Source organism: Ovis aries, chromosome 11 (genome assembly GCF_016772045.2).
Source record: "Ovis aries strain OAR_USU_Benz2616 breed Rambouillet chromosome 11, ARS-UI_Ramb_v3.0, whole genome shotgun sequence".
Taxonomy (NCBI): domain Eukaryota; kingdom Metazoa; phylum Chordata; class Mammalia; order Artiodactyla; family Bovidae; genus Ovis; species Ovis aries.
Window position 1 is genome coordinate 61,480,465 of NC_056064.1, and position 22,840 is coordinate 61,503,304.

Here is a 22,840-nt window from a genome sequence, read left to right on the forward strand (position 1 = left end):
GAAGATCCCCTGGAGAAGGGATAGGCTACCCACTCCAGCATTCTTGGCCTTCCCTTGTGGCTACACTGGTAGAGAATCCACCCGCAATGCAGGAGACCTGGGTTTGATCCCTGGGTTGGGAAGATTCCCCTGGAGACGTGAAAGGCTCCCCACTCCAGGCTTCAGGCCTGGAGAATCCCATGGACTGTATAGAACATGGGGTTGCAAAGAGCTGGACACGACTGAGTGACTTTCACTTTCACTCTGGCAGCAACAAGTCTGAGATTTTGGAATAAAGATACTATTTCACCCTGCATTATGCCAACACTTTCCCTGCTCCCAACTATGGAAAATCTTTCCATAATACCTCCTCGATTTCAGTGACTTCTGTTGCTATATCACAGGCTTTGCAACGCCTGCTCTGCTGGCCCCTGGCCCTCTGGCTCCCTGGCAAGCCGGGCCCTCCCCCGCTGCTGGGACCTGGGGTCTGAGGCCCAGCATGTGGAAGCGGCTGGAGTTTTCTCCCAAGCTCAGCCCTGTCTTCAGACCTCGGGACCTGGGAGAGGCCAGCTTCGTTACCCCCGTTCGGGCGGCCTGGCATTGCCCACTGTTCGAGGTCTGGTCAGGATGGAGGGCGGGCTGTGACACAGGAGCGGCGGGGACAGGCGCTTCCTCTTCTGTGGTGTGAGCCTGGAAATGCAGGCCAGGAGCTGCTCGCGGTCGGCCCGCAACCACAAGGAAGAAAACTCGCCGAGAATGGAGCCAACGATAAGGAAACAGCCTCAAAACGGAGCGCGAGCCCCTGGCTTTTGGTCACATAACTTGAGTAATTGGATTAGGCCTCCCTTGAAGCCAGCACTGCGTCTCAGTTACACGGAACAAAACATTCTCATTGTTTAAGCCAGTGTGAGTTTCAAGCAGCTATTTCTACTGGATTACGTGAAAACTGCCAGGGCCTGGACTGTGTGCCCGATGACGAGCCGGCTCGGCCGTCCAGCCGGGGATGAGGATGCCCGGTGACAACGCGGCGCTGGCTGGCGGCCCGGGGGGCTCAGCCTGACCGAGCCACCGCTGTCGCCAGCCTCCTTGCCCACCTAGCGTCCCTGCTCCCAGTGAGGGGGAATGCTCCCCCATCTCTCTTGCTGACTCAGCCAGACTGGACACCCTCGTTCCGCTGGGCCTCTGGGCCAGACGCCGGCTCGGGGCGGCCCTCGCAGCCTGCTTTCTTCACCAGAGGCTCCCTCTCCTTCAGAGAGGGAACGACAACCACCACACACACACAGTCTTGACGGGGTCAGCTACAAATTCCCGCCGCGGCCTCGGCGGCCCCTCTGCTCCTCTCTTCTCTGGGCACCGTCGCGGCCTTGCCCACACGCCTTCATTGACGAGAGACCGTTGTGCCCAGCAGCCCACTCGCTGGTGGTCGGCCAGCGGCCCGCCCGGGACCCGCCTGGCGGAGATGAGCACAGAAAGTGCCCCGGTTCACGGGCCTCAAGCGGAGGGCTGAGTGCTCTCTGCGGCTCCTGCCGCCGCGAGCAAGGTACGAACAGACGAAGAGCCGCAATGGAAGGACGGGTCCCCTCGCAGCAAGCCTTGCCCGATCTCCCCAAAACCACCGACTGGCTTCACGAGAGAAATTCCAATGGTCGCCTCTGTTTTCACGCTAAAGCACTGGGAACAAACACTGGGAACTCCAACCGATGAAGGGAAGCACACCCACCCGAGCACTCCCGAATGAGCGGCAGAGGCTGACTCCAGGCCCTCGCTCCTCTGCTCTTTTCTCCCCTCACCGCAGAGGTCATGTGAACGAAGCACGAGCTTTCTTCCCTTTGGATTCTCAGGGTACTCTTGAAGCACGGGCACCTGGTCTGAGGGGATGTCACATGGAGTCGGAGGAGCGTCTGGGAAACACCTCACACCTGGCCTTGCACCACTGGCCCGGAAGCACCCGGAGCACACAGCTGGTTCTGGGCACCTGGGGCGCGCGGGGTGGGCCAGGCTGCAGCCCCAGGGGGAGCCCACGCCTGGCACTGCCTCTAGGAACAAGATGCTGGAGTCACTTCTTTGTACCAGTGTCGTGACCTCTATAATACTTCTTAAACAGAGGACAAAGATGGGCCCACTAAGCCTTGACCAAGATTTACATCCGACCTGACAGAATTGAAGCCCAGGAGTCTAAGGAGGCAAGAGGTTGAACGAGCTTAGGAAAACGCCCAGGGAGCCACTTGGAGAAACCCAGGGAACTGGAGTGACCACAGTTTCAGGGCAATGGGTGGGGGAATAAAGCAGTATTTTCTGAGTTGGTATCTGTTATAGGATTGACTAAAACTGTGACTAAAATTACTGGGGATTTAGGGTGGTGGTAATTAATTCTAGGAACAGTTCAGTTCAGTCACTCAGTCATGTCCAACTCTTTGCAATCCTACGGACTGCAGCATGCCAGGCTTCCCTGTCCATCACCAACTCCTGGAGCATGCTCAAACTCATGTCCATTGAGTTGGTGATGCCATCCAACCATCTCATCCTCTGTTGTCCCCTTCTCCGCCTGCCCTCAATCTTTCCCAGCATCAGGGTCTTTTCCAATGAGTAGGTTCTTTGAATCAGGTGGCCAAAGTATTGGAGTTTCAGCTTCAGCATCAGTCCTTCCAATGAATATTCAGGTCTGATTTCCTTTAGGATTGACTAGTTTGATCTCCTTGCAGTCCAAGGAACTCCCAAGAGTCTTCTCTAACACCACAGATCAAAAGCATCAATTCTCCAGCACTCAGCCTTCAATATGGTCTAACTCTCACATCCATACATGACTACTGGAAAAATCATAGCTTTGACTAGATGGACCTTTGTTGGCAGTCATGTCTCTGCTTTGCAATATGCTGTCTACGTTGGTCATAGCTTTTCTTCCAAGGAGCAAGCATCTTTTAATTTCATGGCTGCAGTCACCATCTGCAGTGATTTTGGAGCCCAAGAAAATAAAGTCTGTCACTGTTTACATTGTTTCCCCATCTGTTTGCCATGAAGTGATGGGACCGGATGCCATGATCTTAGTTTTTTGAATGTGGAGTTTTAAGCCAGCTTTTTCACTCTCCTCTTTCACTTTCATCAAGAGGCTTTTAGCTCTTCTTCACTTTCTGCCATAAGGGTGGTGTCATCTGCATATCTGAGGTTATTGATATTTCAGGTCTGTGTTAAATTTCATATATCCAAACAACATGGAAAGGGGATGAAGATGAGCTCTGATATTTGAACACTGAGGATAAACCTGCAGAACCTCAAAGATGGAGGCAGTGTCAGAGGCCATGCGGCAGGGCTCTCCAGGGTCTCCCTCCGCCTGGGAAGGTCTGCCCAGCAGCTCCCTCCCCTTCAGATGGGGCCCTGCACCCAGAACACTTAGGGATGTCACTGAATTTCAATAAAATAAAAGTTGGTGACGAGCCCATTTAGGAAATTTCATTTTTGATTCGTAAACAGCTCTCACATTGGGCCTTGCTCCTGACCAGCTGGGGCCTCCAGGTGTGCAGTGTCCAACGCGCCCAGTAAGTGCGACTCTAGGTCTGGAACCTCCTACCCACACCCAGGGGCCCTTGTTTCCGCAGTAACTTGTATTTCAGCCGTTTTCTTCTCATAACTCCGATCCCCAACCTGGAAAACCCTCAGTCTGTAGTTAAGTACTCAGAGTCCATATAATTCATAATCACGAAGGCAAAGAAAACCCTTAAACTGCCCAAGAGCCTGTAGCTTCTGAGGAGCAGCATTCCTGGGATTTCAGAGGCTGACAAGGAATCAAGCGCCTCCGACACCGCCAGGCAGACCCACGGCCGCGCCTCCCAGGCGGGCCGGCAGGGCGTCTCCCGCTCTGCTGCTGCTGGAATGTCTCTCGTCCCCCTGCTCGCGGTCCAGCACTGCTGGTCCACGGAGGACAGGCTGGCGCTCGGCCCAGGACAGGCGTGGAGGCTCCCCCGGCTGCCCGCCAGCGCGTGGGGCCCGAGGGAGTGACGGTGCTGTGCCCCACGTGGGGGAGGCTCCGCGCGCGTCACACGCACACTACACGTGTACGCCTATGTGTGTGTGTGTACCGGCATGCACGTGGGTGCACGCGTGTGTGCATTCCTGCCACACTACACCCTCTGCCCTCATGGGCATCTCAGTCCAGCGGGAAGGACGAGCACGCACACAGGTCGTTGTAACGAAGGCATGGGTTCAAACTCCACAGATTCTCTCGGAAAAGCGGGAGCTCTCAGGCACCGGGAAGGGAGCCTGGCGCTGCAGGTGGGAATGTAAACTCGTGCAGCTTCTGTGGAGGAGAGAGTGGAGGCTCCTCAGCAAACTGAAAATAGAGCTACCATATGACCCTGAACCCCCCTCCTGGGCATATATCCAGGGAAAACCATACTCGGAAAAGACACGCACCCCAGTGTTCACAGCGGCACTGTTTACGGCGGCCGAGACATGGGAGCAGCCTCAGGGTCCACCGACAGACGACGGGGTAGAGAAGATGGGGTGCAGACATGCAGCAGACTGCGTCTCGGCCATGGAAAAGAGTGAGGCGATAGATAATACACTGCTCTGGCTGGGGTGGATATATTCAAACAAATGTCAGGGTGTCTCTGAAAACAGGGACAACTGTTCAGAGAAAATAAAGGGAACGCCTGGCAGTCCATGCCTGCGCCAAAGGCAAAGCTGCTGTGACACACTCGGGAATAAACCCAGTAAGACAGGTACACTGCCCACAGGAGAAGACAGCTCAGCTGCACTGAAGATTCGGAAGGAGGCCCAGTGAACTGAAGATTCGGAAGGAGGCCCAGTGAAACGCAGACAGATGCAAACGCATCAATTCTCCGAAGACGGATTGGTGAAGTGCAGTAAGAGTGACTCTAAGCCAACCCTCGGTGAGATTTTAGAACATGTAAGGTATTGTGAGACTCGTATGAAAGTACTGATGCTCAAGGATAAGTAAGACAATCCTAAACAATGACGAGAGAAGGTGTTCCCTACAGATGACAAGCGGCTCTGCACGGTGCTGTTGCGAGCTGATTACATGTAGCAACTGACAGCTTCTCAACAGTTTTATGAGGTGGGTTTAATTATTAACCCATTTTCAGGACGGGGAAACCTAGACCAAAAAAGTAAGCTGATTTGTGAGGCGTGGCAGTGGCAGAGCTGGGATCTGAACCCTGGCCCTGGGGCTCCGGAATCCATGCCTCCGAGCACCATACCCTGTGACTCATCTTGGCACAGGAAGCTGATGGTCAGGAAAGAATACAAAGTCCCAAGCAGACTCACGTACAAATGGAAAATCTCACTGTCGACAAAGCAGCATTTCCAGTAAATATCTCAGTCCATAAATGGTTCCAATAACTGGGTATATTTTTGGAAATAAATTAAGATCCCTGTACCAGTTCTAGGGTTGCTGTGACAAACAACCACAAACGTAGCAGCTTGAAACAGCACAAGCCCAGCACCTCCCAGTTCCAGAAGGCTGAGGGCCTCCTGGCCCCTCTGCTCTGGTCTTGTGAGGCAGAAAGTGAGGGCCAGACTCTCACCTGGAGGCGCTCTTTGAGGCTGTGGACAGAGTTCAGTTCGCTGCAGAGCGGTGCTCCCCGCCCTGCTGGGTGTCCCCTGGGCCCTCCCTCGGGCCCTGCACCTCTCTGAAGCTCTCTGGCCCCACCTTAGTCACTGCCTTCTGCCTCCAGCCAGAGGGGCCTCTGCCCTTGATGTAGCCACGTGCTTAGACTGAGCTCACTGCCTGCGTGATCCGAGATACCGCCCCAGCTTCACACTCACCGGCTCTTCACTTAGCTGCCTCGGCAGACTCTCTTCTGATGTATATATTCACAAGGTCCACAGATGAGAGAATGGGCCTCTCCTTGGGGGAACATTCTATTATAATCCTCATGCCATACGGTATATGACAGTAAATTTGAGGTGGATTAGAGAGTCAAAATGCATAAAACAAAACTCAGTAATAATGGAAAAAAATAAAAGAGAATATATGTTATAATCCTGGGGGAGGGAGGACCTTCCTAAGCAAGCTTAGAAATCATAAAGGAAAAAACAGAAGATAATGTTCTCAAAAATTAAAATGCTGGATCAAGAGATTAAAGGTAAGCAACTAGGAGAAAGCACTTGCAACATATTTAACAGATCACTAGTAGAGTTCATGTGAAACCGAATTTCTATAGATCAAATCAGAAAACCAAGTCGACAGAAGAGACTAGCAATGATGCGATTGAGTGATTCACAGGAATGTAGGTGCAGACGGCCCCCGACCGACGATGGAGCGACTTCCAGTTTCCTGTTTCAGTGAAGGCGATACACATTCAGTGGAAACCATACTTTGGATTTTGGTCTTTTCTAGGGCTAGTGATACAACCTTGCTGCAATGCTGGGCAGCGGCTCCTGGTCAGTGGCTCCTGGTCAGTCATGTGATCACGAGGGTAAACAGCCAACGTTCTTATAACCTTTGCGTCCCGACAAACCATTCTGAAAGAATTTCACTTTCAGGGCAGTGTTCAATAAATTGCACAAGATATTCAACACTGTTATAAATTAGGCTTTGTGTTAGGTGACTTTACCTGACTGTAGGCTAATAGAAGTGGGTTTGGAATATTAGATGAATTTTCAGCTTGTATTGTCAGCTTCAGTGGGTTCATCAGGACACAACCTCATCCTAAGTCAAGGGAGCTCTGTGGCGGATTTCCGCTTCTAGTAATGAGTCTCTACCAAGTCTGCTTCAAGCTATCAGGGAACCAGGAGGGCAGGGAAGGGTTATGGGGCCAACCCGGAGAGGAGAGAAATGCAGAGAACCGGGGAGTCTGGCTTTGGGGACATTTGAACAGGGGCCACTGCCAATTCTAGGTTGGCCCGTCAGAGGTTGAGAAGCTGAGCAGATCTTTCAACAGCCTCACAAGAAGCCAGGGAGACATAAACCACCTCCAGGGCTCACTGCAGGGGAGTGCTCGGTAAGACCCAGGCTTCTGGGTGGAGCCCCTTGGGCTGCACCCTAGGAGTGGCAGTGAGCTGGACACAGACCATCCCTCCCCAGATGGAGGCCCACCTAAATGGACTACGGTTGTTTCAGATGGAAAGGGCACTACCTGCCTACCGAGAAGCAAATGTAAATTCTCTCCAGAGAAAATGACCATCATCTTAGGACTCCAATTATTCCTATCAAGTTCTATATGAAATATCTGGCACACTATCAAAAATAGGCTTGTGAGAAGCCAAGACCACGTGACCAGAAGCTGAGAAACAGACGCAGCGAAATGAGGACCACGCGGATCCTCGTGACGGCCATCAGACCCGGACGTTAAAAGAGCCAGAGTAGACGCGTCCAACAGAGTTAGGGGAAGAGTGCTGAGCTCCAGCACAGAACAGGAAGCTAAGCAAGGATCGAAGCAGAAACTCTAGCTCTGGAATATACAACAGTTAAAACTGAGAATGAGTGGAGCAGCAGGTTAGACACAGCTAAGGGGAGACTCAGTGAAGAAGAAGGTAGATTAAGAAAAATAAGCACAATCAATACAGACCACAGGAAATACAGTTAGAAGGTGAGGAGTACACCTGTTTATGCGTATATATAAAACTATAGTCTCGAACAGAGAAGGGAGCACTGGGCAGAAGTTAAAATAGAAATTCCGATACCACGGCCACTGAGGAAAGTACATCCACAAATAACTGAGAATCTGGCAGCAAAAAATCCTTAGGCCCAGATAGCTTAACCTGCCAAACATTTTCAGGATGAAATAATTATCAGTATTACACAGATTCTTCCAGAAAACAGATAAAGAGGGAACACGCCAGTTTGTCTTATGAGACCAGCAAACTTTGACACCAAAATCGAATAAGATCATCACAGTAAAAGAAAACTGTAAGATAATGTCATTCATAAGCATAGACGTAAAGATTCTAAGCAAAATATTAGTGAACCCAAATCCAGCAAAAGGTAAAAAGGAAAGTCTTCATGATCAAATGAGGCTTATTCTAGAAATGCAACATGGATTTAGCATTAGAAAATCTATGAAGCCCACTGCATTACTAGAATAAAGGACAAAATTCATACAATTATCTCAAAAGATGGAAGGGAGGCATTTAAGAAACATCCATTTATAATTTTAAAAAGAAAAGAGATTTTTGGTAAGAATAGAAGGAAGTTCCCTAAATATGATAAAGGAAGTCTATGCAAAAAGTCAACTGTCTTTTTCAGTACCAGCAACAAACTGAGAAAATGAAATTTAAAAAATAACATCATTTAAAATAGCATCATAACACGTCAAATTGCTATTATTGTTGTTTAGTTGCTGACTCATGTCTGACTTTTTTGACCCCCGGGGACTGTAGCCTGTCAGGCTCCTCTGTCCATGGGATTCTCCAGGCAAGAGTACTAGAGTGGGTTGCCATTTCCTCCTCCAGGGGATCTTTCCAACTCAGGGATTGAACCCCGTCTCCTGCATTGCAGGCGGATTCTTTACTGTCTGAGCCACCAGGGAAGCCCAATTCTGTATAGAAATCCACAAGGTGATTTACAAGGAAAGCATGTTCAAGCGGTCTTTCACACTTCTGCATTTTCCCCTGTATTAAAAAAAACCAGCCTTTCTCCTTTATTCCTGATGTAGACGGACGTGCATCTAATGTCTCTGAAATACCTCTGCTCTGTCACTCACTGGACAACAGTTTCCGTTGCTTCTACCTCAAAACAGCCCTTCCTCAACAGGAAAAGGAGATCTTTTCTGGCTGGACCACAGCAGAAAAGGAACTGCAAGGAAGGCTTAGACTGTTTGACACTCTTTTCTGAATGTGATGAGCACAATAAATAGTCATCAAACACTTATCTCTCGTGCCCATGCTGACTCACCCTCTCTCACCATCTCTGTGTTTTATCTCTGCTTTTTCTTCCTCAGTTCCATGAATTAAGGGCTTAGTAACTGCCAGTGAAGTATGCCTTGACAGGACAGGGCCAGGAACGCAGCCTTCTTGCTTTCCTGGGAGACGATCCTCCATCCCCCAGGCTAATGCTCGATCACTGTCCTTGTCCACCAATTCTGTAAGGTGGGACACAGCCAAAGCTGGTTTTCAGCTTTCGTCCCTGCCTTTTTGAGAGACCTTTAGACAGCAAGATGAAACCAGGGAATCCTAAAGGAAATCAACCCTGAATATTCATTGGAAGGACTGAAGCTGAAGCTGAAGCTCCAATACTTTGGCCACCTGATGCGAAGAGCTGACTCACTGGAAAAGACCCTGATGCTGGGAAACATTGAAGGCAGGAGAAGGGGACGACAGAGGGTGAGACAGTTAGATGGCATCTGCGGCTCAATGGACATGAGTTTGAGCCAGCTCCGGGAGATAGTGAAGGGCAGAGAAGCCTGGTGTGCTGCACTTCATGGGGTCACAAAGAGTTGGACAGGACTGAGCGACTGAACAACAATTATTTACTCATTTGGATCCATTATTTTTGGATTTTAAAAACTAATTTTAAAAAAGACTAAAATTAAAGACAAAACCACCTTAAAAAAATGAAATCAAACCAAAAGACGTGAGAGCGTGTGATCACGTCCCTTCCCCACGGGCGGCAGGGAATGAGTCCCAGCCCCGGGCGCTCAGCCTGGCTTTGAACCCGGCAGCCCAGGTCAGAGTTCAGAGCCCGTGTAACCGGCGGCTGGACCCCCGCTTCATCCCCCGTCCGCGTTCCATGAGCGGCTGTGGTGATGCAGGGGGCGCGGTGCTGGCACTTGGCTCTGGGACGTCAGCGGGAGCAGGAGGTTGAAAGCACACACGGGGCACGCGGGGACCTGCCTCCCCGCCTCGAGTGAAGGCCAACACAGAGGGACTCTCAGGAGAGCAGTGGCAGAGCGTGGGGCCGGCTCACCCCCCGGAGCCGCTCTGAGTTGCCACAGAAACGGCTCTGTGGTCACCGCGCATGACTTCCAGTGGCGGTTTTGGGTACAAGTGGGTTGACTTGCTTTGCCATGAAAATCTCCTAGAATAACGATTTACAAGGCATGGTTTGATGAAATGCACGCTTCAAGCGTTTTTCAGAAAACAGGGGGCAAGAATTCAAACTCTCATTGAGAATAAGATGTGGCCAAAGTGAAATGTGGTTCTGTCTCTCATAACAACTTACATTTTACAACAATGTATCATACCAGCTGTCTTGGGAACAAAGGAATCAGCCTGAATTTTGTAAATAAACTGTGGTTATTAAAGCTACTTGAAAGAAGCCAGAGTAATAACCATTAAACACGAAAAGTCAGTAAAAGTCTTTGAATGGTATTTCTGTTGCAATTATTATTCCCGTTTTCATAATGTGCTTCGGGATGAAACACAGTTTTGAGCTGTTGGAACTTTCGAATAGATTGTACTGCAGATCTGTTAGCCCACAGCAGCCAAGACTGTGAAGTTTTAAAATCCATTATGGAAAACGGGAATTGAAGCCTTGGAAATCTGTAAAAGCCAGCACTGGTCTTCCTTTCAACAACTGTCACGATTATTGCTTAACTGACCCTCTGTCTGCACCCCATGTCTGTCCGTGAGGCTGACCATGAGCACAGGCTCGCTGGCGGCCCCTGGCGCTGATGGGGCTTTAGGTGCTGGCCAGTGACGGCTTCACCGCCCTGACGCTGGTCCTCCCGCCGCGCACCTTCTCCCTCACGGGTCACTGGGCCCCGTGGGAGGCCCACACACTCCTCAGGAATAAACGATACTGCGGTGACGGTGTGACGGCGGAAGGAGCTGGATCCAGCTCGTGTCATCTCTCATTTTACCTTCTGCTGCTGGAGGGATCTCTTTAAAGACGCAATCAGGTAACACTATGCAGTTAAAGAAAAAGGTCCTCTGCGGCTGAAAACTGCCTTCTGAGCAGTGACTGGGTGCCCAGTCCGAGCCCAGGGAGGGCACCACGGCCCCAGCAGAGCACAGAGCAGGCAGGGCCGGCGGAGACCCGGGCTCGCTGCTGCTACTGCTTCTCAATGGATGAAACGAGAGCAGCTGGCGTCCTGGTCGCTCCTCCTCACCCACGGGACCCTCGGCCAGGAGGCTCCCCACCGCCCTGGCACCGGAACCTGTCCTCCGCAGCCCCTCGCCCTGACCAGCGTCTTTACTTCTGCGGACACCCGCCTCACGGGCCCTTCTCCTGGGTGAAGACTTGTAACCACACGTGCTCCATCCGCATTCCCTGGCTCCTGACGTGTTTCTCACGCATCCTGCTGCGATGTCCACACGGGCCCGGTGGGAAGGTGTGGCTACTGACCTTCTAGGAGCCTGATGTCCAGGCCAGCTAGGGGCCGGACAGGCCACGTGACCCGTCGTGATCGGGGTGGACCCTCCCCCGCAGGCCGTGCTCATCCTGAAGCCTCCCCTGGTCCCTCCCCCAGGCCTTAATGGGGGTCTCAGGAGCCCCCTCTGTCCCCGCCCCAGAAGCACATGATCAGCCCCGAAACTGGCCACTAGACTCAGCAGGTTCCATCCTGGATGAGCCGATGAGTCTGGGCCTTGCCTGCTGTGAGGCTGGGACTGAACTGTGGACCGTGCCCAGGGCTCCACGACACACTTCAGGACAATCTACGCACAGTCTAGACCTCAGGGCCTGGACACACCTGAGAGGGCCGGGACCGGCCAGCTGCTGAAACACGCCAGCCAGGGAACTGGCGAGGTCTTCAGGCGGCCTGGGGTCTGAGCTGAGGACCTGGCCACGGGCTCCGGAGGCCCTGCCCTGAGGGAGCCTCCCCTGCGGTCGGGGAGATGGCGGGCAGGGCCAGGGCGGCCACCTCCCGCCTCGTGGACCTGAGCCTCGCAGCCCCTTAAGAGGAAAAGCACGTCGTCAGACCCCAGCCGGGAGCCTGCACCCCACGCCGCCTCCGCTCGACCGCACTGGGAGCCCCTCGAGGGCGGAGGAGGGCCCGCGCGTCCAGGCTGCTTCCCAGGGCCCGTCACGGGCCAGCACCTCACGCGGCCCAGGAGTGGCGCGTGCAGCGAAGAAAGGGCGATCCTTCGTGAAAAGCACGGCGTTGCGTCTTACTGACTGGATCTGCAAGTACTAGCTCTCACTGACTTATTTAAAAGTCTTCTGGGAACCTGAGTGGCCCAGGTTCACACGTTTGAGGCTTAAAATACCTGGTTCAAAGCAGGGGCTTCGTCACGTGTACGGCATTGTCTACGTTATGTTTGAGGTCCGAGGCTGGCGTTGTGTAGCGCCCCTGTGATAAACACACCCTGGCTTTGCAGTCTTAAGAACCCTAGTAAAATTTTAGACTAATTCTTTTCTTCCCTTCTTTTCCATAATTTACTGAATCACTCTGGCAAAGGCTTGCAGGTCACCAGGTCTCACTGTGAACAATGAGACCCTGTTGTTCCCAAAAGGGAGACTTGGTTGCGCACACAGGCTGAGCCTGAGTGACCCCAGCACAGACTCAGTTCGCAGCGTGGTCAGTCCAATGGACAATGGCCCCGGGGTGGGCGGCCCGCTTCCATCACAGGAGGCCATGGGCTCCCCGAGGACTCAGTCTCCTCACACAGCGAGGTCTGCTCGGAGCCCCGGCCTCTCCTCCGCTGTCGGAACTCTAGGACGCTTGCTCAGATCTTATCGGGAGTCAGGTATCATTAACTCCTGGTCTGGAGGGGATGATGGCTTTAAAATTACCTTCCTGTTGCTGCTGTTCAGTCGCTAAGTCGTGTCCAGCTCTCTGTGACCCCATGGACCGCAGCACACCAGGCAGCCTCGTCCTTCACTCTCCCCTGGGGTTTGCTCAAATTCATGTCCATTGAGTCAGTGATGCCATCCAACCATCCCATCCTCTGTCACCCCCTTCTCCTTTTGCCTTCAATCTTTCCCAGCATCAGAGTCTTTTCCAATGAGTCAACTCTTCGCATGAGGTGGCCAAAGTACTGGAGTTTCAGCTTTAGCATCATTCCCTCCAAAGAAATCCCAGGGCTGATCTCCTTCAGAATGGACTGGTTGGATCTTCTTGCAGTCCAGGGGACTCTCAAGAGTCTTCTCCAACACTACAGTTCAGAAGCATCAATTCTTCAGCACTCAGCTTTCTTTATAGTCCAACTCACATCCATACATGACCACAGGAAAAACCATTTCGACTATACAGACCTTTGTCAGCAAAGTGAAGTCTCTGCTTTCGACTATGCTATCTAGGTTTGTCATAGCTTTTCTTCCAAGCAGCATGCATGTTTTAATTTCATGGCTGCAGTCACTATCTGCAGGGATTTTGGAGCCCAAGAAAATAGAGTCTGTCACTGTTTCCACTGTTTCCCCATCTATCTGCCATGAAGGGATGGGACCGGAGGCCATGATCTTCGTTTTCTGAATGTTGAGTTTTAAGCCAGCTTTTCACCCTCCTCTTTCACCTTCATCAGAAGCTTTGTAGTTCCTCTTTGCTTTCTGCCATTAAATTGGTATCATCTGCATATCTGAGGCTGTTGCTGTTTCCACTGGAAATCTTGATTCCAGCTTGTTACTTCCTTATTTATGCGTTAAAGGAAAGATATGTTTCTGTCCACTCCAGTATCCTTGCCTGAGAAATTCCATAGACAGAGGAGCCCGGCTGGCTACAGTACATGGGGGTGCAGAGAGTCGGACACAACTTTTCGACTTAAACAACAGCAACAACCACCTGTTTCTGTCAGGCTGGCTTAGACAGAAAATTGGTCTTTTCTAGTTACACTGGTGTTATCCTGATGCCACTTAAGGGGCAACTAACCCTCTGCAGCCACAGGTTCCCGGGCACTCAGGGACCGACCTGCCGAGGGTGAGGAGCTGGAGGAGAGGCCGATGCCAGCGAGGTGGGCACGGGGCAGCTGAAGCGCCAGCCACCGAGACTGGAGGAGAAGCGGCTTTCTGTGTTTAAGTAGAAACTACACCTTTCAGAATGCCTCATTCGGATTTTTTTTTTTTTTTTAAGAATTAAAACACAGGAATTTTTCTTAAATGGAAAACAGAAACAGCTTAATTTTTTTTTAAAGCAGGTTAAAAAAAGACGCCCAGGAAATCATCCTTTGCAATTCTGCCAGTTCCAGTTTTGACTCCTTATGCAGCTAGTATCAGGATAATAAGATCTGGTTGAAAAGAAAGAGAAGTTTCAAGAGGCTGCTCTGCACGCATTTTGGTTGGTTGGCTGATGTCAGGTTGGCTCCTGCTACTTTGCAATTGCTTTGACAGGTGCAAAACAGAAAATCGCAAACAATTTTGACACTTTAAATGCCCTTAAATGCCCTCAGTGAGCACACACATAATGAGGCCCTGAAGACTGTAAGTTACGATACTTCTAATTGTTTTTGACTACTGCTATTAGTGCCACGAAAGGAAAGGTCAGATTCAGATAAAATAGCAGTTAAATCAGATCAAACACAGATGAACTGAAGGAGCGCCGAGACTTGCTCTTCAGTTCTACGGAAACAACTGCTAAGCTACACCCTAGGAGCTTGTGGAAAGAGCCCAGCATTTCGTGGCTGCAAAGATTAGGAAATATTCAGCTTTACCCAGGGGTATTTCCTGACGTTTCTTTGGTAAACTGGAGCCCAATAGAAGCTATCAGGAATTAGTATAAGAAACAGTCTAGAAGCCTATTGTCACTACAAAGATGAAAGCAACTTTGATGATCAAAAAGCAGTCAATAAAATAGGACTGAAGTGGTTCCTGAACCTTCCCTACTGCTCATCTGGGATTTCTTAATTTCCCTACTCTCCGTCTATTATGAGGTTTCTGTGTGAAGTCCTGCCATGAATCAGAGTGATGTCAACAGAGTTTTACCTTGAGTCATATTTTATCACAAACTGGAGGAGGCCTGGTCCTTCAGGGAACACGCTTCCTGCTCTTAAGAAGCTTGTCGTCTTCTCCTAGTTCCAGACAGCCCAGCCGGCCGGGGTGGGGGCCCAGCTGACCTCGGCGACAGTGGGACCTGGGCCAGCCCCCTCAAGGCCACGCTGCCCCTGGGGTGGGCTTTCACCTGCGGCTGCGCTGGCTCTGCTCTCCAGCCACAGGGAGCTAACTGCCCGTTCCAGCTCTCTGGGGGGGTGGTTTTCCCTACCAGCCTTAATAAACTTTCCCTGTCACTGCTGTGCCAATTTCTAAAGTAGAAATGCTGTAGCTTAAAAACTGTCATTACAGGCGCGAAGGCTTGGAATTCAGATCAACCAGGGTGTGACCCCACCCGTACTATTTTGCAGCTGGGTGACCTTGGGCAAGTCACTGAGCCTCTCTGAGCTGCAGTGCACCAGCGGGGAAACGGGAGCCTAATGCTGGCCTCAAATGGTGATTAGCAGGATAAATGAACTAGGTCGTGTACCGTTTCTCGTGCAGCGTCTCTCATCTTGCCGGCCTCGGGGAAATACAGTTACAACTCATTTTTCATCCTAGAATCATATTTGCGATCCTATTGCCTGTCCAGCATGGACCCTATACAAGACACAGCCTACACAGACGCCACGCCCACAATACACACATGAGGCCGGGTGAGCATTAGACACTGGGGATGAATTCCGGGAGGTCAAGTCCATCCAGTATTAATAGCATCAATCAGATACACCTGCCACTCTCTGCAGTCCCCCACCTGGGGGACAGGCTCCCCTGCTGGCTCAGTGGCGAAGAATCCACCGCCAGTGCCGGAGACGAGGGTTCCACTGCAGGGTGGGGAAGATCTCCTGGAGAAGGAAATGGCTACACACTCTGGGATTCTCCTCTGGGAAGTCCCATGGACAGAGTAGCCTGAGGGCAGTCCATGGGGCAGCAAGAGTCGGACACGGCTATGCGCATGACCTGGGGGTCTTGTTTGCCAACAACTCCAGAGGTGATGCAAGTCTCCCCATTCGCCTTACGTCAGGCTACTCTTCACAGAGTCAAGATGACCGGCCCGGCATTCCTGTGCTGAATGGATCATAGGAAACAGCAGCGCATAAGTGTCTGCTGAAACCCATGGCAGGTTCTGTCCCACACGTCGGTGGTGCTGAGAAGGGTATCCGCAATGCTGCACGTTAAGGCCGAGGGCGAAGCATTGATTAAAAGTTTCATTAAGACTTGTGATATGTATTGATACTCTGTCGGCTTTTTAGTTTAAAATTAGTAAAATTTAAAAGACTTGGATGAAAAAGACCCTTTCATTTGAAAGTAAAATAGGTGATTAGCTACTGTTATAGCGGGATCATCCTGGTTATACTAGATTTGTTTCATGAACATAATGGAAGAAAGGAGGAGAAAATTAAAATTCAAGAGAAAGCGTGATTTGTGTCTCTAAGTACAATGGTGTCCCTTTATGCTAACAAGCAGACCCTGTCGGCTACATCCCCAACACGGGCGTCCCCTTCTCCGGGTCCAGGTTGCCCTCCCTCCTGTAATTCCATCCCTGCCAGGTGGACCCTGATTGGTCCAGGCCAGTTTGACCCCTCTGTCCTCTCACCAGGGATTGGATGGTCTCAGCTAGCATGTGACCTGTTCTGGCCAATGAGATGAGAAGAGTGGCCTTGGGGGTGGGGTTACTCCTGGGAAAGGTGCCCTCACTGCTCAGAACAGGACCCCAGATATGAGCAGCCCCCTCTGCCTCTGGGTGTCCCCAGGCCTGCTCAGGATGCTGGGAACTGTGGCTGCCGTCTAGCTGGTTTAGGATGAAACCAGCACGGGACACAGAGACGCGGGAATGAGGGGAGCGGAGCCAGCGGCAGGGCTTCCGCTCGCAGACTGCAGGCGACAGACCCCGTGGCTGTCCACGGGCTGCAGGGCCCGAGCATTCTGCCACTCGAGGCACAGCATCCCAGCGGACACAGGACCACCACCATCCCCGAGCCCCTGGGCCTGGAGAAAGTCAACCGGCGAGCTGGCCACGTGGGCACGTACCTGCTCCTGGGACTCCAGCTCCTTACGCTGCAGCTGCTTCTCCACGGATCGCACCTGTTTCGAGCGGTTTTCCAGTTCTTCTTGTAAAGCCTGAAATGGCGCAAGACAAATACCAAAATATTAAAAATTAGCACCCTTGAGGGGGCTAAACATTACCACCTAAACTGGTGTCAAAACGGCCTCAGATCTCGAGTCTATTACAGTTGTTCCAAACAGTTCAGGCAGAAAAAAGCCCAGCCTTTCAGCATTGGGCCCAGATGTTTCCTACTTTAGCAATAACTGGTGTTAAAAATTCCAAACTTACAAAACAGACACATCAGCAGATGCCCTTTCATCTTATAAAAATATCTCCTCTGTCCCCAGCACAGACGCGCAAGCATGTGATAAAGCGTCAAACGGCTGCTAATTAAAGTAGCTGGGCCAGTACACCTGTGAGGCGCCCTTACACGCTGAACCGCGCTGTGCCCACAGGAACTGAGATACTGGACCAGCACGACGCTTTTCAGCATTGTGCTATGGTAATGTGAGTGAGTCACGGCGACCTTAAAGGCATTTCTTTATTAAGCCACTGAGGATAGCACTGAATTTGAAGAACCCGTAAGAAGCAGACAGAGGGGAACTCTTTCAGTTGCCAAGTAGCCATTCAGGTTGCTCTGGGGGAACCCCGGAACGACAAGGTTCAATAAAGAACGCTGTATCAATTACTATTTTAAGTAAAGAGGTGAACTAGAAAAGAAACAGGATCCATTTGAACAATCCCATGTGATGACAGATACAAGACACGGGGAATGACGGCGAGCAGAGTGCAAGGGATGGGACGGGAAGATGCTGAATGAATTCTTAAAATAAAACTCATTCACGGTAGACGCCTGGGCTTCTGCTCTGGGTTAAGGGCTGTGATAGGTCCTTCAGATGAAGCAGTGAAAGAAAACAGACGAACAACTCCCTGCTCTCACCAGCTTCCATTGCACCGGGGGACCCGCAACATGCAAACAGTGAGCGTGTAATACATGTCAGTGACGAGCGCAGAAGCAAAACAGTGCAGCGAAGGGGGCCCCTGGAGGGTTAGGAGGGTCGCTTCAGCCGCTGCAAAGATAGACTGAGGAGGGGTCCAGCTAAGCAGAGAAGCAGGGTCCAGGCTGCTGAGACACACGGGAAAGAATGCTGGGGACTGGACCGCGGCGGTGTCAGGGGCCCAGTCCACTCGAGGACCCAGGTCGCAGCCCTGAGACATGGATGCAGAGTGAAAGATAAAGAGACATGAGCCTGGGGTCGTGGCTGGAGCAGGAGGGAGGCGAGGGCGGTAGCGGCATTGTGGGAGGTCCAGGGCTTGGCCTGGGGTGGAGGAGTGGGACGCACGGGCCATCCCGACTGAGATGCTGGGGCAGGGAAAGAGCCGCGGTCTGGGCAACACGACTCAGTCTCCGCCCAGCAACGGTCCCAGCAGTGCAACTCCAGCCTTCTCTCCACGGAGACAGAGCCCCTGGTTCTTGGCCTTTTTCCGGCGGTCTAGATTCACTGGGGCATCTGGTGAACGCTACGTGGTCACTCCCCACGTGGAAAAAAGTGCTTATCATGTGCTTCTAGTTTCAGGGGGGTCCACGTGTTGCCTGAAGCCTGTCCATGGATGAACCCCAGGCTAAGAACCTCTATTTAAAATACAATAAGAAGGAAAAAAAAGAGAGAATAAGGGGGACTTCCCTGGTGGAGCAGTAGTTGAGAATCCGCCAGCCAGTGCAGGGCTCGTGGTTCAATCCCTGGTCCGGGGAGATGCCAGGTGCCGTGGGACGGCTACCGGTGCACACAGCTGCTGGCGCCCAGGCTCTGCAAGGAGAAGCCCGAGCAGGCACCGGAGAGCGGCCCCCATGTCTCCACACCCGGAGAAAGCGCACGCACAGCAGCGAGGGCCCAGCACAGCCGAAGGTGAAGAAACAGAATGCTTAAAGAGAGTGAAACGGTTTGACCGCGGAGAGAATGAGAATGAGGGCAGAAGCTTTAGGGGCTTTTTGATGTTATACCGGAATATAAAATCCACTCTTCAGCCAAGCCTGACAATGAGCTTCAAACTCTATTTTTGTTTATATTAATGATTGTATTGTGGGCTGTTTCCAGAAGGATGAATGCAGTTGTTCCTATGCTTTTTGACCAAGTAGCAATTTTTTTCTTTTGATGATTTTGTTCCAGGGCATAGGATCTTGTTGGCGTCTCTCACGGCCTAATCGAGGAGAGGAGTGAACATGGGGCTGGGGAGAGACCGGCGTGCTTCCTGCCCTGCTCTCTCCTGCTCTCCCTCCTCACACCGCAGTCAGAGTGACCTCACGCCCCCAAATCCAACCACGTCGTCCCCCTGCTGCAGTGCTCAGACACCACCACAGCACCCCCGAGATGCGGCTCAGACTCCCGACCGGGGTCCTCAGGGACTCGGCTCTCCAGGCTCTGACCACCCTGGGCTGGGGGAGCCTCCGTGTCCTGCAGGTTTCGTGGCCATGATCAATGACCATGCGCCACTGTCGCCTGCATGGACGTTATTTTCCAGCCTCCTGGCAATCCTGTGCAGCAGGCAGTCTCTCACCCACATTCGGGAGGACTGAACCGAGACCCACAGAGGGGAGAGAGGCCCCCGGGTCCATCCACAGGCCAGAAGTAAGGCCCCGGGCTGGGACCACGACACACTGACCCTCCCCGAGTTCAGTGTTCGCGCTTCTCCCCAAGGCCCTTCACCCGTGGCCCCTGTCTTCCCGCCTTTGCCTGGAAGCTGCTCTGCTCTTGGTGTAACCTCACTGACCTGTCCCAGGAGCAAAGCCTGGACACTGCGGGGCTGTGACCCGTCTGGGGCTCAAGGGGCTCTGGACCTCTGCAGCCCAGGGCGCTCTCCCCGTCACATTTCCAGCCTGGAGCCAGGCCTGGTGCATGCCGGCACCGGGCCCACGCTTGGGCAGGAGCTAACACACCTCAACTGTTTCCTGAAGGAAATTACTTTAACCATGGGGTCTCCCAACTGTCCTCAACACAGCACAGTGATTGAATGGTTATCAAGTTTCTTAAGACACAGAATGTGCCAAGTATACCTTCCAAAGTTCTCCATATACACACCCGAAACCTGCATACATATGGCATTATTATTTGTAATGACATATTGTCTGGTTTCTGCCACAATAAAAAACTACACTCTTTTGTTTCTTGGTTTATTTTACAGAAAAAAAATACAGGAGATGCGCATCTCCTTTGTCTTTTAAGCAGAAAACTGTCACCCCCGCAGTCTCACCTCTACCCTGCCCTTCCCCAGCAGAGCCCCGGGCACGGCCCCCTCGAGGGTCCCCGTCCCCACCCGTCTCTCAGCCCTTTCGTCCTTCCTCCTGTCCCTGCCCTTCACGAGGGAGCAGGTGGAACCAATAGTGTCCCAGCACCGCGGTGGAGACTCCTCGACAGGAGTACAAGGTGCTGCGGGGCCTTCCTGGGGGCCTTCACGTGGGGCGGGGCTTGGCCAGGGGGGTGGGGCCTGAGCAGGGGCGGGGCCTGAGCAGGGGCGGGGGCTGTTCGGGGGAGGGGCCTGAGTAGGGGCGGGGCCCGAGCAGAGGGAGGGATCTGAGTGGGGTTCCAGGCCGGGGGTGGGGCTCCGGGGCTCAGGCCCATGCAGACGAGGATACTCCGGTGGGGAATCGTGAAAGGAGCGGAGGTCAAAGCCTGACCCTGCGTGACGCCCACACTCAGTTCAGTTCAGTTCAGTCGCTCAGTCGTGTCTGACTCTTTGCGACCCCATGAATCGCAGCACGCCAGGCCTCCCTGTCCATCACCATCTCCCGGAGTTCACTCAGACTCACGTCCATCGAGTCCGTGATGCCATCCAGCCATCTCATCCTCGGTCGTCCCCTTCTCCTCCTGCCCCCAATCCCTCCCAGCATCAGGGTCTTTTCCAATGAGTCAACCCTGCATGAGGTGGCCAAAGTACTGGAGTTTCAGCTTCAACATCATTCCTTCCAAAGAAAGCCCAGGGCTGATCTCCTTCAGAATGGACTGGTTGGATCTCCTTGCAGTCCAAGGGACTCTCAAGAGTCTTCTCCAGCACCACAGTTCAAAAGCATCAATTCTTCGGCAGTCAGCCTTCTTCACAGTCCAACTCTCACATCCATACATGACCACAGGAAAAACCATAGCCTTGACTAGACGGGCCTTAGTCGGCAAAGTAATATCTCTGCTTTTGAATATGCTATCTAGGTTGGTCATAACTTTTCTTCCAAGGAGTAAGCGTCTTTTAATTTCATGGCTGCAATCACCATCTGCAGTGATTTTAGAGCCCCCCAAAAATAAAGTCTGACACTGTTTCCACTGTTTCCCCATCTATTTCCCATGAAGACTGGATGCCATGATCTTCATTTTCTGAATGTTGAGCTTTAAGCCAACTTTTTCACTCTCCTCTTTCACTTTCATCGAGAGGCTCTTTAGTTCCTCTTCACTTTCTGCCCATAGGTTTGGTGTCATCTGCATACCTGAGGTTATTGATGCCCACACCTCTGCTGGGTGCACTGGCCTCGTGACTGAAGGGCGGCTCTCCCAACAAGACCTGCCTCTAGGCGCCAGGGGACAGGGCTGGCAGCAGGCACCACCCATGGCCGACTCTCCCAGAGCTCTGTGTGGACCGCCAACAAAGAATGGCCTTTTCCAGAAGAAAACCTGCAGCTATATGAGAACAACGAGCGGAGACCAGGAGCAGGCAGAGGGTGAGAAGGCCAGAGGCCAGGGGGATCACGGTGCTGGAGGTGGCGGAGGAGGAAACGAGTCCGGGGATCTAACCAGAGAGTCCCTTCGAGGACAGGGGACAGTGCCAGCCCTGTCCTTTCTCCGCCTTCACACAGCAAAGAAGAGATTGCTAACCCACCGTGTCTCAGCAATGCTATCAAAACAGAAGGGAAGTTACATTGGCTTTTCAAACGGCTCCACTTTTCAGTTTGCTCATAGTTAACTAAAGGGTTCATGTGATGTTTCTAGGGCTAATCAGAGCAAGCAATATGGCTAGAAATTCCTTTTATTACCTAATAAAAATCAGTTTAAAAAGCTGAAGAGTAACTGAGTAATATTCCACTTTCCAAACAGTTAAAATGCATCAGATGAAAGGACAATGACAGTTTATACTGACAGCTGTTCCTGATCTCATATTCCAAAAAATTATTAGGTCACGAGCTGTTCACCCCCAGAATGGACACAGGCCTCTCTGAGCATGACAACTACTGAGTAAGCACCAGCGGGGACCTTTCTTCTCAGCTGCGGCGTCTTCACTGGAAAGCCTCACAGTCTGACGTTTGACACACACCTATGAATACAACTTTTACTTTATTCCTGAGAGAAGCCCAAGATCATCAAAGAATGGAATGTCCATCATTGGGTCAAAAACCTAAAACAAAGGCGCACTGGAACGGCCACGCTGCGTGTCCTGCAGACGTGCTGCTCACCTCTGCTGGGTGCACTGGCCTCGTGACTGAAGGGCGGCTCTCCCAACAAGACCTGCCTCTAGGCGCCAGGGGATGGGGCTGGCAGCAGGCACCACCCATGGCTGACTCTCCCAGAGCTGTGTGGACCGCCAACAAAGAATGGCCTTTTCCAGAAGAAAACCTGCAGCTATATGAGAACAACGAGCGGAGACCAGACTTTGCGAAAGGGAGTGGGCTATAGGATAATCTGACTTGTTGTTTAAAATATGGAAATCGAGCATGTTAGCGTGTGAAAGTTCCACAGGCCACGGACTCCTCAGGCAGGGAGAGGCCAGGCAGCTCGTGTTTCTGGAGGAGGCACCCGTCAGCGTCCCAGGGCTCTGCTGTTCGTTTAGGGGAAAACGAGGACCAGAGTCAGTGCTATTTTCATAAAACTTATAAACAGGCTTCAAAGTCAGCTGCTCAACTTTAGCCACACATTACGGCTTCTGTGGTCTTCCTGAAAACCCAAGTGTCCCTCCGAGCTCTGAGTCAGTTAAACAAACACAAAATGATGGCAGATACACGCTTTTTAATAATGGACACATGAAACGCAAGTCCATTTGCA

The 22,840-nt window shown here is 51.9% G+C and overlaps 1 protein-coding gene across 18 annotated transcripts in view; it reads right to left on the reverse strand.

Moving 5' to 3' along the window:
* Positions 1–22,840, reverse strand: part of CEP112 (centrosomal protein 112) — a 313,262-nt gene that overhangs the window by 8,431 nt on the left and 281,991 nt on the right. For all 18 annotated transcript variants that reach the window (XM_027973978.3, XM_027973977.3, XM_060395895.1 and 15 more), the window contains one exon: positions 16,808–16,897. In XM_027973978.3, the coding sequence (XP_027829779.1) occupies positions 16,808–16,897 (90 nt within the window). The remainder of the gene's footprint in view (positions 1–16,807; positions 16,898–22,840) is intronic.